Raw genomic sequence first — 18,876 nt, 5'->3', positions numbered from 1 at the left:
CCCGAAAGACAGTAAGAATTCTTCCCTTTTGGACAGTACATAATTGGAAAAATTAAATATACATTGGTTGGTTTCTCTGGTTAAAAATCGGAATTACAATACCAAACTGGCTAACTTTCTTTGATGGCGGGGCAAAAATATATGAGAAATAAATTCATTTACATAATTATTAAATTTAAACAATTTCTGAAAGATAAACCGATCAACAAAGGACAAGTCATCAAACAAGAGCCTCCTCATTTGGGTAACGGTCTCGTTAAATTTCTGAATAGCCGTCTGTTTCGTAGTAATCTCCTTACGAAGTAGATCTTTCAGGGCATCTTTGTAGAACTCAGTAGCGTAAAGGGATGTCTTGTACAGTTTGAATCGGACGAATTTCGGATATACGCCATTTAGCTCGCAGTATTGCAGAAAATCTAGGTCACATTTTGATTTCTCGAGTTTCAGGGACGTCTTTTCAAGCTTCCTAGCAGTAGCAAGAGTTGCAGCAGGGTAACGGTGCTCAGCGTTGTGAAAAGTGATGAATCCCGCGAAGGCGAAGACGGAAAGCGAACAGGAAGACGAAGAACAAGTGTCGTATCATCTCGGGAACAAATACTATCTGCAGTATGACCCTCAAATATCAATTCAGGAATGCCGAAGACACATGGATGTTTTTTAAAAGATATATTCATTAAGAAACGTTTCGCACATGACTATGTGCATCATCAGTCTGAAAAAACAAAATGACAAAAATAATAACATTAAAACCTAAAAAATACACTGGATTCTTAAAATGACAATTAAAAACATTAAAAGACTAAAAAAAAGCAAAGCAAAGTAAAAACAAAACTGCTGTTACACCAACCTTCAGGTACAAAGAAAGAAGATAGAATGACCAAGGAAAGAACAAGAACCTCCAAAGACGACTATGCCAGATATAGTTGAGCAGAGGAGCAGCCACCGTTTAACGATGGAACGAGTCTTTTAATATATAATGACTCTAAGGTCGTCAGATAATCTGCATCCTTAGAATACCCTATTATGGAAAAATGCTGCTTCTTGACCTCAATTTTACAATTGATAGCATGATTTTTTATATTTGAATGTTCTGGTCTGCTCAATCTTTGTCCCGTTCTAAAACTCAACCCTAAGTGACTGTAATAACGCATCTGCAACAACCTTTTCGTTGATCCAATATAAGTACCAGGACATCCTGGGCATGTAAACTTATAGAACCCCACATTGGATCTCATGAAGGGGGATGCCAGGACGGGGGTCCTTAGCCAAAAGCAAGGAGCCAATTTTGCTGGGATTATTTGATAGCAATTTTAAATTAATGCACGGTATCTCAGTTTCAATAATTTGTTTCAGTTTATGCGAAAATTTGGAGTTAAAAATATAAGGGATTGAAGCATACATAAGTTTTTTCGGAACATTAAAAACCGGTGTGGCAGGATGAAAATGATTAATTAAAAGTTTGTTGACGGTTCTAAAACTAAGATCTTTGGGAAATGAATTTTGTTGAAGAAAGTAGTTAAAATTCAATCTCCGTCAACAAACTTTTAATTAATCATTTTCATCCTGCCACACCGGTTTTTTTTAATGTTCCGAAAAAACTTATGTATGCTTCAATCCCTTATATTTTTAACTCCAAATTTTCGCATAAACTGAAACAATTATTGAAAACTGAGATACCGTGCATTAATTTAAAATTGCTATCAAATAATCCCAGCAAAATTGGCTCCTTGTTTGGCTTTAAGGACCGTCTGCATCCTTCATGAGATCCAATGTGGTCTATAAGTTTACATGCCCAGGATGTCCTGGTACTTATATTGGATCAACGAAAAGGTTGTTGCAGATGCGTTATTACAGTCACTTAGGTTTGAGTTTTAGAACGGGACAAAGATTGAGCAGACCAGAACATTCAAATATAAAAAATCATGCTATCAATTGTAAAATTGAGGTCAAGAAGCAGCATTTTTCCATAATAGGGTATTCTAAGGATGCAGATTATCTGACGACCTTAGAGTCATTATATATTAAAAGACTCGTTCCATCGTTAAACGGTGGCTGCTCCTCTGCTCAACTATATCTGGCATAGTCCGTCTTTGTGGAGGTTCTTGTTCTTTCCTTGGTCATTCTATCTTCTTTCTTTGTACCTGAAGGTTGGTGTAACAGCAGTTGTTTTTACTTTGCTTTGCTTTTTTTAGTCTTTTAATGTTTTTAATTGTCATTTTAAGAATCCAGTGTATTTTTAGTATTTTAATGTTATTATTTTGTCATTTTTCAGACTGATGATGCACATAGTCATGTGCGAAACGTTTCTTAATGAATATATCTTTTAAAAAACATCCATGTGTCTTCGGCATTCCTGAATTGATATTTGAGGGTCATACTGCAGATAGTATTTGTTCCCGAGATGATACGACACTTGTTCTTCGTCTTCCTGTTCGCTTTCCGTCTTCGCCTTCGCGGGATTCATCACTTTTCACAACTGCTGAGACACCGTTACCCTGCTGCAACTCTTGCTACTGCTAGGAAGCTTGAAAAGACGTCCCTGAAACTCGAGAAATCAAAATGTGACCTAGATTTTCTGCAATACTGCGAGCTAAATGGCGTATATCCGAAATTCGTCCGATTCAAACTGTACAAGACATCCCTTTACGCTACCTGAGTTTATACAAAGATGCCCTGAAAGATCTACTTCGTAAGGAGATTACTACGAAACAGACGGCTATTCAGAAATTTAACGAGACCGTTACCCAAATGAGGAGGCTCTTGTTTGATGACTTGTCCTTTGTTGATCGGTTTATCTTTCAGAAATTGTTTAATAATTATGTAAATGAATTTATTTCTCATATATTTGCCCGCCATCAAAGAAAGTTGCAGAATTTGGGTATTGTAATTCCGATGTTTAACCAGAGAAACCAATGTATATTTAATTTTTCCAATTATGTACTGTCCAAAAGGGAAGAATTCTTACTGTCTTTCGGGCTTGATTTTTGTTTACCCTCCTATAGACCTGACTATGCCAGATTTTATTTCCCTTTGGAGGTGCTGTTTCAAAGACTTGTTAATTTGGATATGCAAAAAAACTTGAGTAATTTACAACAAAAAATGGCTGCTCTTATACATAAGACTTATGCACAAAAATTAAAGGTTACGTGGACTCCGTTTTTTAAAAAAGAGGATTTGGAACTTTTGCTTTCACTTAGGAAACGTGATGACCTAGTGATCTGCAAGCCAGACAAGGGCAAAGGAGTTGTGTTATTGAATCAAGAATGATTATGTCAATAAGATTGAAGACATACTGTCGGACACTTCTAAGTTTTTAGCTCACGGTGATCCTAATTTTTTGTTTTTTTAGACATTTATAAACGAGAGGATCGTATTAATAGGTTTTTAAGGAAATTAAAAACTGACAACATTATTGATGATAAACCTACCAAAAGCTGTATGTAACCGGTTCTTCCTTCAGTATATTGTATGGGCTACCAAAAAATTCATAAAGATGGAATTCCTATAAGACCAATTATGGCAGCGTATAATAGCCCTTCTTTTTCTATTTCAAAATATCTGGTGTCTCTCCTTAGCGAGTATACTTCAAGTCAATTTTATTTTAAAGATGGTTATGAATTTCAACATCAAATCATTAGTCAGGACGGTGACCTGTATATGTCAAGCTTTGATGTTGAGTCTTTATTTACGAATGTTCCCTTAAACGAGACTATAGAGATTATTTTAAACAAGGTTTTCCCAGATGGCAATTTTACATTTCATGGTTTTACTAGGTCTCTTTTTAAACAACTTCTAGAACTTGCGGTGCAAGATTCTATGTTTATTTTTAATCAAAAATTGTACTCTCAGGTAGATGGTGTTGCTATGGGTTCTCCATTAGGACCTTTATTTGCGAATTTTTTTATGTCTTTTTTTAGAAGATAATTTTTTAGATTGTTGTCCGTCGTCCTTTAAACCATTGTTTTACAGAAGGTATGTAGATGATACCTTTGTTCTTTTTAAGTATCAGTGGCAGGCCACCCAGTTTTTAGATTTTATTAATGAGCAACACCCTAACATTAATTTTACTATGGAATTGGAGAGAGATAATTGTTTACCTTTTTTAGATGTTTTAATCACGAGAGCTAATTCTGTTTTTACTACTGCCGTTTACAGAAAGAAAACTTATACAGGTCTTGCAAATAATTTCTACAGTGCTTGCCAAACCAGTTTTAAATTGAATACCATCTATACTTTAGTATATAGGGCTCTTAGATACTCGTCCAGTTGGGCCATATTTCATAAGGAGATTGAATTTTTAACTACTTTCTTTCAACAAAATTCATTTCCCAAAGATCTAGTTTTTAGAACCGTCAACAAACTTTTAATTAATCATTTTCATCCTGCCACACCGGTTTTTAATGTTCCGAAAAAAACTTATGTATGCTTCAATCCCTTATATTTTTAACTCCAAATTTTCGCATAAACTGAAACAAATTATTGAAACTGAGATACCGTGCATTAATTTAAAATTGCTATCAAATAATCCCAGCAAAATTGGCTCCTTGTTTGGCTTTAAGGACGTCTGCATCCCTTTCATGAGATCCAATGTGGTCTATAAGTTTACATGCCCAGGATGTCCTGGTACTTATATTGGATCAACGAAAAGGTTGTTGCAGATGCGTTATTACAGTCACTTAGGTTTGAGTTTTAGAACGGGACAAAGATTGAGCAGACCAGAACATTCAAATATAAAAAATCATGCTATCAATTGTAAAATTGAGGTCAAGAGCAGCATTGTTCATAATAGGGTATTCTAAGGATGCAGATTATCTGACGACCTTAGAGTCATTATATATTAAAAGACTCGTTCCATCGTTAAACGGTGGCTGCTCCTCTGCTCAACTATATCTGGCATAGTCGTCTTTGGAGGTTCTTGTTCTTTCCTTGGTCATTCTATCTTCTTTCTTTGTACCTGAAGGTTGGTGTAACAGCAGTTGTTTTTACTTTGCTTTGCTTTTTTTTAGTCTTTTAATGTTTTTAATTGTCATTTTAAGAATCCAGTGTATTTTTAGTATTTTAATGTTATTATTTTGTCATTTTTCAGACTGATGATGCACATAGTCATGTGCGAAACGTTTCTTAATGAATATATCTTTTAAAAAACATCCATGTGTCTTCGGCATTCCTGAATTGATATTTGAGGGTCATACTGCAGATAGTACATATATATATATATATACAGGTAATATATTTTTATATATAAATTCATATATCCACATATATACTATGTGTATATATGTCTGTGTATGTCTGTAGGTATAACGCGTACGTTACGTATACATTAATACGCATGACTTTATATATTGCTATCACGTTCATAACCCTTAAACCCAAAGGAACAACTGTACATCGTCATGAGAAAAGCCCCTTATGATATGACTCGAGTCTTTATAATCTGCAAAGGCTACGTCCAATAAACCGAAGATTATCCCGATTCCAGTCATCTGGAGAATCGTCTTACTCCCTCAGACGCCGAGAACGTCCATCTGCGAGATGACTCCCCTTCCCCTTCCCCTTCCCCCCCCTCCCCCTTCCCCTCAATGAATGGCTGCACGTCTTACCTTCTTCAGATATTTCCTCCGTCTGTTGCTACACATGGTGTGACCTCTTTCTGCTCTTCGGTGGGAATTAAGTCAAATCATCTCTCTCGCTTCGCCCGGGACTCATCCGGTGCTACACATATTGTTCGGCGGCTGCTGTCCCCTCCCCATCCATCTTTTCCCCCCCACCCCGCCCCTATCTCTTAATCCCCAACCAGGAACGCTACTGGAACATCTTTTTCTGCTGATTCGAAACTCAAAGTCTCGGCTTGTGCTGTTTGCTACTGCTACTGCTGCTGCTGCTGCTGCTGCTACGGTCCGGAGGTGACGAATATAAATCCACAGCAACAATTATGATCGGAGCTTTGTCCCTCTCATTATCCCGAGCGTCCTCTCTCTCGCGCTCAGCACTAGTGGCTCAAAGGTTTTCCATGTTTGCCAATCATTTGCCCGTTTTCATCTCACCAGAGGGGAAATTATTCTCTCCTCGTCATTATCGCGTGTGGCTATTCTAAAACCTAACAGACGTCTGAGGACGGTCTGCACCGAGAACTCTAATAATCACGACACTGTCCCTTTTAAAGAGGAAAAGGCTGAACCATAGAAAGGAGAAGAAGAGGTGCAGGTCCTGGCCGCTCAATAACATTCTTCCCGGGATGCCAGCGGGTAACTGGCAATGGTTGCTACACTACAAGGAGCTATGGATGCTGCGAATGCTCTGCTCTGCTCTCTCTCTCTCTCTCTCTCTCTCTCTCTCTCTTCCCTGGATAGATCTCGCTCTCTTCTCTCACTCACGACTGTCTTGGAGACACGTCTTGTGAACCTCGGTTCATCGCATTTGAAACATCGGTCTATTCCGATTTTCGTTTCATCGATGTTTCGTGTTACCTTCACACCTTAGGATACTCAGCTTTACAGCATTAATCTTATTAATCTCTCTCTCTCTCTCTCTCCAGAGCTTAATGTGAATACTCATACAGATATTCTTAAGTTTTAACAAGCGTTTGAATATTAAGTACCAGGACTGAACCCATTCCATGTCCTATTTCCTCATCGTCCGCCAGATTCATCCTTGAGAAATATCGAATGTAAATACAATCTTCTTCTTCTTCAGTGATTGATTTGGGATGAGTAACCCCGTCTCCGTCTAGCCTCGGATTTCGATCCGGGCCAAACTGTTCTTTTTCCCGCGCGAAGTCGACTAAAAACAGCTAAAAACCTCTCTGTTCTTTTCCGGCCCGACGACTAAAAACCTTTCTGTTCATTTCCCGCGCAAAATCGACCGAGAGCCTTTTCCAATTCAGAGAATCGTTACAATCGCGTATTACGAATCTAGGAATAAAAACAAACGGGACAGAAAACAGGATACAATTTCTCCCGCAGCGCTCGACGAGGTCAACTTTAAATTCCCTTTTCTGGCTTTCGCTGGATGAAGCGGCTACAATACGCTTAGCCTGCTGTCATTTGTTTGTTGGATATCTTGTGCTCCCAAGACATAAATACGCCGACTACTTCTCTGGATGTTTCCTGACGTCTGTCCGTCGGGCATGCTGTCCGTTCCCTTGGGAAGTTTCTGTGGCAGGAACACTGACGAGCGATTCTGCTTTCAGTGATAAAGATGCTGATGGTTTATTGTCTAGGTAGGGATCGAAAAACATGACATATGGAAAATATTTGCCTATGGTGACTGTTACTGAATTTCAACTCCATAATGATATACAGGGAAAGGACAAACGGGAGACACACACACACACACATACACACACACACACACACACACACACACACACACACACACACACATATATATATATATATATATATATATATATATATATATATATATATATATATATATATATATATATATATCTTCTTAGATGCTTGACTTTTATTTCGGTATATTGATCTTCGGGACAGAGCACGAAGTCAGAAAGCAGAATTGGAAGAATGGAAAATCCTTTCAAATTGGGACACCAATTCCCCCCTTATTACTCGGGCACTGGGTGGTGTCCTGTCCCTTCCCTTTGCTCTGTGACATTTCTGAACCAAAGAGAGAGAGAGAGAGACGAGAGAGAGAGAGAGAGAGAGAGAGAGAGAGAGAGAGAGAGAGAGAGAGAGAGAGAAGTGTATGGATGCCTTGCCGTTGGACTCAAATGAAATTCTTAGTGATCAAATGACGAATTAAATCTTTATTCTGTTTCCTGATTCATTTTGGCGTGAGGAGGAGAAGAGGAACAAGATTGCGGAGTTTTGTTCATTTGTTAGCTGACTGATAAGATCTTAAAGAGGAAATCTATGGAAGCAATTCAGTTCCCTTTAGGCCAGACATGACGAAGGGAGCGGTGACGAAATGCGACTTAGGGACAAGGAAGGGGAGAGAAATACGTGATTTAGAAGATTTAATAATAATAATAGTAGTAGCATGAGTCTTGAAATGGAGATACAACTCCACAGTTTTGCATATGTGCATAATATACTAGCGATAAATCTAGCCTACATATCGAAAATGGGAATTGAGCAGTTTCCAGAAAGCGTAATTTGTTTCTCCAATAAAAATGATATTGATGGTAAAGCAACAAACAGCAGAAGGATTACTGATTCCACGCAGATCAAATGGATGTACTGCACAGATGCAGCAGAGAGCCACCTGTCGGAAAGAGAACCTTCTTCTTCTTCTCACATGCACCGTCGAGACAGTGACCCAAAAAGTCCACATGAAAGAAAACGGATTGAAGGAAAAGGTCACATCTTAAAAACCACTGAGTCTAGAGGGCTGCAAATTCGATCATCGACCCTCCAATCATCAAGCATACCAAATTGAAGTCCTCTATAGCTTCCTCAGTAGCTTTTATTTTATTTAAGGTTTAAGATAACATTAAACGCTGAACATAAAAATTTATTATTTCCTTCGGCGCAGGCAAGAGCTCAGAACGTTATGTGGCATTCTGAGGCTATGTGCGGCTAACATGATGGTGAGGAAGGCATGTTTCATATTGACTCTCAGATCACTTCTCAAGTTGTCAGTTATCAGTGAAGTGACAAGTCTACAGATGCTCAAAAGTAAATGAGATGTTGTGCCATAGACAATGAAATAATATATGTATGTAGGTACAGTACCATAAAGTTTATTTTATTCCTTGAGTGCCGCAAGATGTGCACGTTAATCCCTTTAATTGGGACAGTCTATACGAAGGAAGGTCTCTTAATTCTCTCCTATTCCTTTTTATGGTGAAGATCCAGTTGGCGTCTTGTAGAACGGAATGTTGCTCTGCCATCCCGTCTAGAATATTACTTGCAATAGCTCCGCTCGCCTCAACGCCGTTTTCTTTGGTAGGATCATGAGAAAACGGAGAAAACGATGCCCGGGGACCTTAATGTCTTGAAATAGGGTCAAAATTCACTGTTCCCTCGTGTGTGTGTGTGTGCGCGTTTGTTGAAGTTTTCCTGGTATAAATTTTCCTGTTTATAATTTCTTCTTTCCACAGATCTGAAGCAGAAGTATATATGCTAAAAAATAATGAGCAGTTCATCTGCTTACAGAAGCAGAAATTGTAAAGAAACAAAGGGAATAAAGCTTTGCATTTCACTCGAATATCATTGGTTCTGTAACTCCAAAGATATGGTTTTGTCTATTTACGTTCATCTTCATTCCTTTATTTTTTTACAGTCTCTGCTTCTGCAAACAGATAAACAACTCGTTTTTTCTTTGTTTTCCACGATTCACTAAATATTTGCCAAATCTGTGAACTGATCTCGACTTTATGCAGTGAATCTGGACCCCTAAACTGTAGGATTACCCGAATTTACCCTTAAACTGTAATATTGCCTTTAATTTAGAACCATAAACTGCAGGATTACCATAATTAGGACCCCTGAACTAGGCGTGTAGGATTACCTTTATTTGGACCACTTAACTGTAAGATTGCCTTTATTTGGACCACTTAACTGTAAGATTGCCTTTGTTTGAACCACTTAACTGTAAGATTGTCTTTATTTGGACCACTTAACTGTAAGATTGCCTTTATTTGGACCAATTAACTGTAAGATTGCCTGTATTTGGACCACTTAACTGTAAGATTGCCTGTATTTGGACCACTTAACTGTAAGATTGCCTTTATTTGGACCACTTAACTGTAAGATTGCCTGTATTTGGACCCATAAACTGTAGGATTACCTTATTTGGACCCCTAAACTTTAGGATTATCAAAAATTAATTTGTGACACATAGGTAGGCTACACTCAGTATTCTTACTCTGGTCCAACAACGGTAGAAAAAAAAAATATATTATAGTGTTCTCGACAAACTTTGAAACTCCACTTTATTGTATAAGGAACTACTTTCACCCTTGAAAAAAGAAGGAAAAACTCAAAAACACAAACCGATTCTTTAGACAGAGTTTGTAGTCCCATAAAAAGAAGAAGAAGAAGAAGAAGAAGAAGAAGAAGAAGAAGAAGAAGAAGAAGAAGAAGAACGAAGAAGGAGTAGGAGGAGGAGGAGGAGGAGGAGGAAGAAGAAGAAGAAGAAGAAGAAGAAGAAGAAGAAGAAGAAGAAGAAGAAGAAGAAGAGAGATATACCAACCAATATAAACTTAAGATGCCTACGCGTCTTACGCACGGCTACCAAATCCACGTTAGATACAATGAGGATGACACTGAAAACACAGTTAAAATAATAATAACAAATGGACAAGATGTAGTTAATACACACAAACGCACACACACACACCAACCAACGCACACACACACATGGTGACCTGAGTTTCAGCTGCAGAAGAGCTGACAATTAGCGTCAAGTAAGAAGGTACTCGAGGTCCTGCCTTTGAATATACGAGCTAGTGAGAGGTGAACACACAAAAAGAAACATCCACTTAGGCGGAGAGAGAGAGAGAGAGAGAGAGAGAGAGAGAGAGAGAGAGAGAGAGAGAGAGAGATTTGTAGGCTGGCGGAATATGGCTCAGTAAAACAAATGGCAGTTCTGGAATCCAGTCTCGTCCATTATTCTGAGCCTTGTGACGTATGTGTGTATTTGAGTTAATTGTGCTTTGATATTTTTGGAAAGCAACGCGTATGTTATGTATGTATGTATGTATGTATGTATGTATGTATGTATGTATGTATGTATGTATATATATATATATATTATATATATATTATATTATATATATATATTATATATATCAGATATATATATATCAGTGGTTAGTAAATACACATTGAGTTCTGTATCAGTTTTTTTTTATTTGGGAAATAAGGGATAATAAGTAGTAACATTTGCATTAGTATTAGACTACCAATTAAGTCCGGTAGTCTTCATCGCTACCTTTGAAGAAGGCTCCATTTTACGATCCAGAACGTGCATATGACAGTCAAGACCCATCTGAATAAGGCGAAAGACAGACACCAGCACCAGTCAACTTGTCAGCCAGCCCGAGGCATGACGTCACACTTGGTTCCAGGGAGTGGAGGACTGGAAGACTGGACTGGAATATGGAAGATCAATACCATGGCCGCTTAAAAGGAACATAAGCATTCTTGTTTTGCAGTGGTCGATTCGTCGCTATACCCATGCTCAAAGACGCGCATTTGCATACCAAATCCACGCCCCCACCCCCAAACTTTTTTTTTAAAAGAAAATACAATCCCAATAAGCCTCTTGTGCTGGAAATAAGCGTAGATGTTACAGGTTGTCAGTTGCCTCTAAGTTTCCGTTTTCTGTTGCTGCCGAATAGAAAACGGACGAGAAGGTTATATACTTGGCACTCGACGATGCTAATCAAACGTAAAATTCAATACCGTGTCAAATTTCATACGTGGTAACTGTAACTACGTACTGAAGGACGGCGTAAATAAATATCACTCCAGCAATAGAAAAAACAGGAAAGAAAGAAAGAGACTGATCGCGTGTTACTGAAGCAGGATGTTGGCGAAGAGAGGGATTAGTGAGAAAAAAAAAAAAAAAATAAAAAATGGCAAGTTCAATATGTCTGGCCAGGATATTGAAATGGAAAAGTGTGGTAAATATATCTTGAATAATTTCGATAGTAATGCTCTCTCTCTCTCTCTCTCTCTCTCTCTCTCTCTCTCTCTCTCTCTCTCTCTCTCAAGGATACGAGCGCAGGGGAAGGGGAGGCGGTACAAGATCGATCTGGTGTGGCCAGACCCTAACGACATTCATAACACGTCTAGTTAATAATTATGAAAAATATGTTGTAATTATTACAGCTGGCACTAACCCCTTTCATTCCTTTTACTGTACCTCCATTCATTTTATCTTTCGCCCATCTTCTTACAATTGATTCATAGTCCAAGTGCCTCCTGAGGTTTTCATCCTGTTACACAAATCAAACTTTTCACTGTCAATATCCGTTTGGTCTCGTAGGTACCAGTGAGCTTGGCCTTAGGTCAAAATTCTATATTCCATCAAGTAATGGGAAGCAAAATAAATGTAAATGGATGTACTAAAACTAGCAAAGCAATCACAGTACACACAGAAAAGGGGAAAAGTTTTATACAAAACAACAGAAGGAAAATTGTAGTACACTATAAGGATCATACCTCATCCTAATAAAAGGCTGCACTAGAGCCGTTACAAAGCTACGACTACTACTATTACTACTAGATTTTCGCTATAGATTTCAGAAGTTACAGACGAATAACAAGAACAACTTTTACGGGCTGCTCCAGGAGCAAGAGCCCGTACCAGCACAAGGCTGGCTTAATCTTAGAAAAGAGAGAGAGAGAGAGAGAGAGAGAGAAGAGAGAAGAACTTCAATAACTTTCTCTGTTAGCTGAGAGAAGTTTGAAGGGGGTTGGTGAGGGGAGCGGAAGAACGGGAAGGCACATTTATTAAGAACTCTCGGGAGTGAGTCTAATACAGAGGCGAATGCGACGGTGAAACGGTTAGCAGAGTTGATCGATGTAATTGATAAACATTTGAAGACGAGAAAACAAACATACATCCTTGAGATAATGGCGACGTTGATCAACGAGAGGATCGGAACAGAACTAAATAAGGAGCGGTTGGACAGCAAGATAAACTGCGCCAGAAAATAAGGATGAAACTAAGTTCTAAAATAAAATGTTAAAAAACAAGTTCGTGCGTGGAGATAATTATAGCGTTTTACTTCTATATAAAATAGTATTAATGCTTCCACCGAACATATGTAAAATCCATCATGAGCTGATATGTATTAATCTGTGTAACGTTCTCAGAATATATTACGAATATACACAGGGTTACCAACACAATATACAAAGACTAAGTCCGTTGACTTCCTGTTGTTATTTCAATTGACACCTTATCTTCTCTCTGTGGCCATATTTTTTTATCGTGCGAACTAAAAGGGTAACAAAATATAAAGGTGAAATAACAGTTCTCAGTATTCAATAAAAGCCATTAGAAGGGAACTTTTAATTTTGTACACCCATCTTGTTAATCTGTATGAGTTGTGTTCATTTCTTTCCTCTGCGATGGCGGTTTTGCCAGTTAAAATGGCATCATACTAAAGAGCTCTAGCTGACATCACCTTACAATAAGTTTTAAAATTTAGGTGTAAAGTTGTAAAAGTAACTAAAATGATTAGTTTTAAGTCGTACAATATTCAATAATATAGGCATTAAAAATATTTACGTACACGACTCTAATTCCTCACAATGACGTCATATAAAAAGCTTGTAATTTGTCACTGAAAACGCGCCTGAAATTCCAGTCACATTTACGTATCTAAAAAAATGTCAAAATTTAGGCATACAATCATAAAGATAACCAACACAACGGGGTTTAACTAATATTCTATTTATCAATATATTATATAAGACTATTTCAATGTACAAATAAAGTTATGAATGGTTAAATAACCCCGAGTAGAAATGGTCATTTCAAAGGACATACCTTTTAAGTCATGTTATTGTTTAGATGAGGGAAAATATGAATATGATCTATCAGACCATCACCTCATAAAGGTCCAATTCAGAATCAACACTAAAGTAAGGAAAACATTCAGAAATGAAACAAAAGAAATCAAATATTTGAAAGTTACAGAAGAGTCTACCAGGAAATACCTTGAATATATAAAGTAGGCCAACAAGACAGAAAGGGAGATCTAACCCAGTTGGAAGAAATAATGAGTGAAGCAAAAACAAATAACCTAGAGAAGATAATCAAAAGAAGGTTAAAGACAGGAAAGCAAGAAAAGAAAGTGAACAGTATGGTCACCAAAGAAATCAAGAAAGAAATAAGCCAAAGAAGATATATAACAATTAAAAAATAAAAAATAAAGCCACAAGAATAGAAGAAAAAAGATACTATGAAGAAGCATATCTTAAACAAAAACAAAAAGTACAGATAGTAATAAAGAAAGCATATGAAGAATATGAAGAAAAGGTTAGAAATGAGATAATGAATGATAAAAACAGACACAGGAAAATCTGGGAATATATAGACATGCTGAGAGGAAAGACCACATCAGAAAAAGAATGGATAAGAATATTCGATGAAAATAAGCAAGAGATGAAGGACGAAACCCTAGGGAAAGAGCTGGTAAAATTCTGGGAAACAATATACCAAAAAGAAGAAAACAAAATAGGAGAGATATGGAATGAAAGCAAGAAAGAACAGTACAAACATGACATGGAAGAAATAGTGAAAAGATTAGGACAGCAGATGAAATGCCATATATCTTTAAGGGAACATATGCATGGAGTGTATGACCTAACAGAGACAGAGATTAGACCCATGGAAGAAATCAACATAACAGAAGAAGATGTAAAAAATCAACTTGAGAAAATGAAGGCAAATAAAGCACCAGGGCCAGATGGAATGAAGCCAGGGCTGTTCAAACTACTCGTACAAAGTAACAACCTTCAAAAAGAATTGGCAGAATGTTTAAACAGCATACTGAAGGGCAGGAAAACGCAGAGAAGCTGGTTTAAGTAAAAAACAACACTTACGCCCAAAAAACAAAACCCCACAGTCAAAGATCTAAGGCCAATTGCTCTAACAATTGCATCATATAAAATTTTCATGGGGATCCTGAAAACCAAAATAGAAAAACATATTAGAAATATAGGAAAAATGAGTGAACTACAATCAGGCTTTACCGCACAAAGGAGAGGATTCGATAATTTATATATCTTACAATACTGCATACAAGAAACGTACAGAAGAAAGGACCCATTATTTGTAGTATCAATAGATTTCCAAAAAGCATTTGACTCAGTTAATAGAAAAAAGCTCATTGAGGTCATGATAAAATATAGGCTGCATACAGAAGTAATAAATACAGTCGCAAAGATATATACAAATGATGTAACAAGCCTATGCCTTAACAATATAGAGCAAAAAGAGCTAAATGTAACTAATGGAATAAGACAGGGATACAATGGCTCAACCATATTCTTTCTACTAATAACGTACCTGATAATAGAAAAATTAGAAAATACAACAGAAGGTTTTAGAAATGAAGTAATAAGGATAGTGGCACTATTATATGCAGACGACGGATTAATGCTAGGGCACACACTAGAAGAAATAACAAAATCAATAAAAACCCTAATGGAAATCGCAAGTGAATGTGGCCTAAACACAAACAAGGACAAGAGTAACATACTAATATACAACGACTGGTACAGTATCGATGATGTGGAGAATATGGAGCACATAGGAATAAAAATAGTTAAGAATATTAAATACCTAGGAATAACAATCAACAACATGAAAGACTGCTTCAGAGAACAGATAAAAAGGGCCCAAATTAAAGCAAAGCAGATGGCAAATATGGCTAATGCAGTCATCAATAAAAGCTGTAGCAGAGTAAAAACAGGAAAATTGTACTGGAAAGGACTAGCGATGCCATCATTCATGTATGCAATGGAAGTCATGAAACTTGACAAGAAAACTATAAATGAATTTCAGAAGATAGACAATAAAGTATATAGAGCAATTTTGAAAGCGCCAAGTTACACAGCAAGTTGTGCGTTAAGATCTGAAATAGGGGCCTCTTCCTGCCACTCAAGAGATATCAATAATAAACTATTCTGCCTGAAACATACACTGAAAAGTGGTGGAAATAGGCTCCTATATGAAATAACCATGGATCAGTATGAAAACAAAAAACCTGGATAATGCAAGTAAAAGAGTATATGAAAGAACTAAACATAAACTTAAGTAAAATTGAAGCAGTTAAAGACAAACAGTTAAGGGAAATAATAAACAATTGGGACAAAAAAACATGGCAGAAAAAAATGAATGAAAAGTCAACGTTAAGAATCTACAGAAAATATAAAGAAAAAATAAGAGAAGAAATCTGGTATGACAACACTGAAAAAACGATGCTGATCAGTAGGGCCAGACTAGGTATACTAGGATTAAATGATAGAAATAGGATAAAAGGAGAAGATCCAAAATGTTTATACTGTGAGGAACAAAATGAAAATTTAGAACATATCTTACTTTACTGTCCAGCATACAATGAGATTAGAAATAGATATAGCTTTATGCAGCAACCATATCAAGAAAATAAAGAGGAGCTATACTCTGTTTTTTTCCATTTGTCCATCCCCTTGTGGTGTTTTCGCATGGTAACACTGTGTCCCGGGCTTTAAATAGTTACGCTATGTGTAAGTTTTAGGTAAATAAAAGGATATCTGGGTGTTCATTTGCTACTGAAAAGTCTTTTAATAATTTACTGTATGCGAATTACACCGTTAATATTCGAAATATGATATTATTTAAAGCCCGGGACGCAGTGTTACCATGCGCAAACACCACAGGCGGATGGACAGATGGAAAAAAACAGAGTATAGTAGCAAATATACTCTTATTGGTAGTTCTACTGAGGGAGGAAGTGAGAATAGGAAAGGTTATATAAAAGAAATGTGGTATTTCAGAGAGAAGAAACTCAAACAAACACAAACAAAGGAGGAATAAAAGAAGCAAGGGAACCGTTTCAAAGTCATATCCCACCTGCTACTACTACTACTACTTGGTGCACTGCGCGTGAGCACTTTACTGTCCAGCATACAATGAAATTAGAAATAGATATAGCTTTATGCAGCAACCGTATCAAGAAAATAAAGAGGAATTAGTAGCAAATATACTCTTATTGGTAGTTCTACTGAGGGAGGAAGTGGAGAATAGGAAAGATTTTATAACAGAAATGTGGTATTTCAGAGAGAAGAAGCTCAAACAAACAAACAAAGGAGGAATAAAAGAAGCAAGGGAGCCGTTTCAAAGGCATATCCAACCTACTACTACTACTACTGAGTGCCGGAAATGAAAACTTTAAGTGAATAGGGTTAGTAACTTGGTAGTTTACTTTACAGTTTAGTTGGACAATGGACTGGCAGCACAATGCCTATTTGCCCGGCCCATAATCACACCGCCACGGTAAGAAGTGAGGATTTTAACACAGTGATTAGAGAAGAGGTTAAGGAATTATGGGAGAAAGAAAAACGTAAAAATAACCTTGTTAGCCTATTTAGGCTACAACATTAGAGAAGGCTTAGGCTAGAAGGAAATAATGAAACTAGCTAGTAGCTAGCTATGCTTAGAAACGACACAGAAACCTATAGCAAGCTGTTCAATGAGGAACTGGGTTTAAGGGACATTGAAATAGTAGAAGTACTAGGTACCTGGTAGCTAGTAGGCTAAGTACATTAGGAAGAAATGATAGGATGCAGGCTCCCAATAGACATGGGATCAAGATACCTACTACCTAGCTAGGTAGAGACAGAGAACTAGGTAGGTAGGTACTAGCTATAGCCTAGTAGGTAGTATTACCTAGGCCAAGACCTATTTTAGTCAAGATGAAAAGTGAAAGGGAAAAATGGACACTCCGAAAAAATAGCTACTTAGTAGGTATACTATACCTAACGCGTCCTGACACCGGAGATGGTCATCAGTCTTGAGTTGTTGTTGGTGAGAGACGCAGCTAAAGACCTCTACTCTCCTTTCGAAGTAAGGATTTTCTCCAAAGTTAGAAATTAGGGTAAACAATCACGGACGATCCACCATCATCACGCTGGCCGGGTCTTATTCACTCGATATTTAATTGGTGAAACAAGAATACCTACAATTACACCTCTAAGCATACCATTCAAAAGATTGAAGTTGTTCCGATACGTAATACAAACCATCGGTCCTTTAACAATAGGAAGTAGCTAGCGGCAGCTGGAACGGTCCGTAAGCTTCGAACAAGGGAGAACGGTAGTTAACTGCTTGTCCGATCGTCGCGCGCCGCGCGACTGGGAGGTAAACAAATCACTTTTGCTTTCGGCCGTGTGTGGTAGGACGTGCTCGTCATCGCTCTGCCCGCTTGTCGTTTGCTTTGAGTTTTGAGTATATGCCCTCTTTTCCTAGTGTGATTTGAGAGTTATTGTAAGTACTTTGCATTTCTTTTGTTCATTTATGATGAGTGAGGAAGAAATGGAGATTTCGCCGCGCCCCCCAGTCGCCCGTAGAGTGTGTCCCGGGCTGGAGGGGCGTAGATGTGGCGGATTCAGATCATTTGTGGATGTGGATCCACACGAGGTTTTGTACTCGTTGTCGGGGGCGAGAGTGCTCCCGCAACGAGCCATGTGTGACTTGTATGCATTGGTCCGAGGCGCAGTGGGTGCTGTACGAGGGCAGGAGAGACTTAGGCCGCCCAAGAAGTCATCGGAAAGTCCAGTGACTCCTTTGGTAATGGATACTTCGTCCTCTTTCCTGCCCCCCGGCCAGCCCCCCACGTTTCGCGCCTTCCCCTGCGGGGGGGGTCGGGGGGGGTAGCGGAGTCCTTCTCCTCTCTCGATCCGTCGAGTGTGGAGGAGGCGCCCGCTACCCCCGGACTCCAGTTGTACTCAGGGTCTTCCGTCCGCTCTGGGTGGGGTTCTTCTCCCCCCAAGCGCGAGGAAACCCCTCTAACTAACCCGACTGTTGCTTCCGCAGGTGTGCCATCAGCGAAGGCCGACCTGGGACAGGTGTGGGAGTCGCTGGGGACTGCAGGAGTGCCTAGCATACAGGGGTTGATTCAGCGGTTGGCGGGGTCGGCAGTGATCATGGTACGGTAACCACTACTACCACTACAATTTCTACACCAGCATATGAGATGCCACCGCACTTGGTGTACACACCACATGTCATGTCGGTAACACCCACGGCTGCAATTCAGAGACCAATTCCTGCCGTGCCAAAGAGGACGGTGCCAACCGCCACCTGGGTTCTTTGTATTGCCGACCCCGGACGTTCCGCTGCCCAAAGAGTACCCCCCTGGACCTGCCGCCAGTGCCGAGGATGACGGTAGCTGCCGACAGG

The 18,876-nt window shown here is 38.5% G+C and overlaps 1 protein-coding gene across 1 annotated transcript in view; it reads right to left on the bottom strand.

Annotated features, from left to right (window-relative positions):
• LOC135205297 (uncharacterized) overlaps positions 1–6,327 on the bottom strand; it is a 33,023-nt gene extending 26,696 nt beyond the window's left edge. The window contains exon 1 of the mRNA XM_064235697.1: positions 5,604–6,327. Coding sequence (XP_064091767.1) covers positions 5,604–5,639 — 36 coding nt within the window. The 5' untranslated portion in view covers positions 5,640–6,327. The remainder of the gene's footprint in view (positions 1–5,603) is intronic.
• Positions 6,328–18,876: the final 12,549 nt, after the last annotated feature.

Source organism: Macrobrachium nipponense, chromosome 49 (assembly GCF_015104395.2).
Source record: "Macrobrachium nipponense isolate FS-2020 chromosome 49, ASM1510439v2, whole genome shotgun sequence".
NCBI lineage: Eukaryota > Metazoa > Arthropoda > Malacostraca > Decapoda > Palaemonidae > Macrobrachium > Macrobrachium nipponense.
This window is presented reverse-complemented; position numbering and strand designations above follow the sequence as displayed.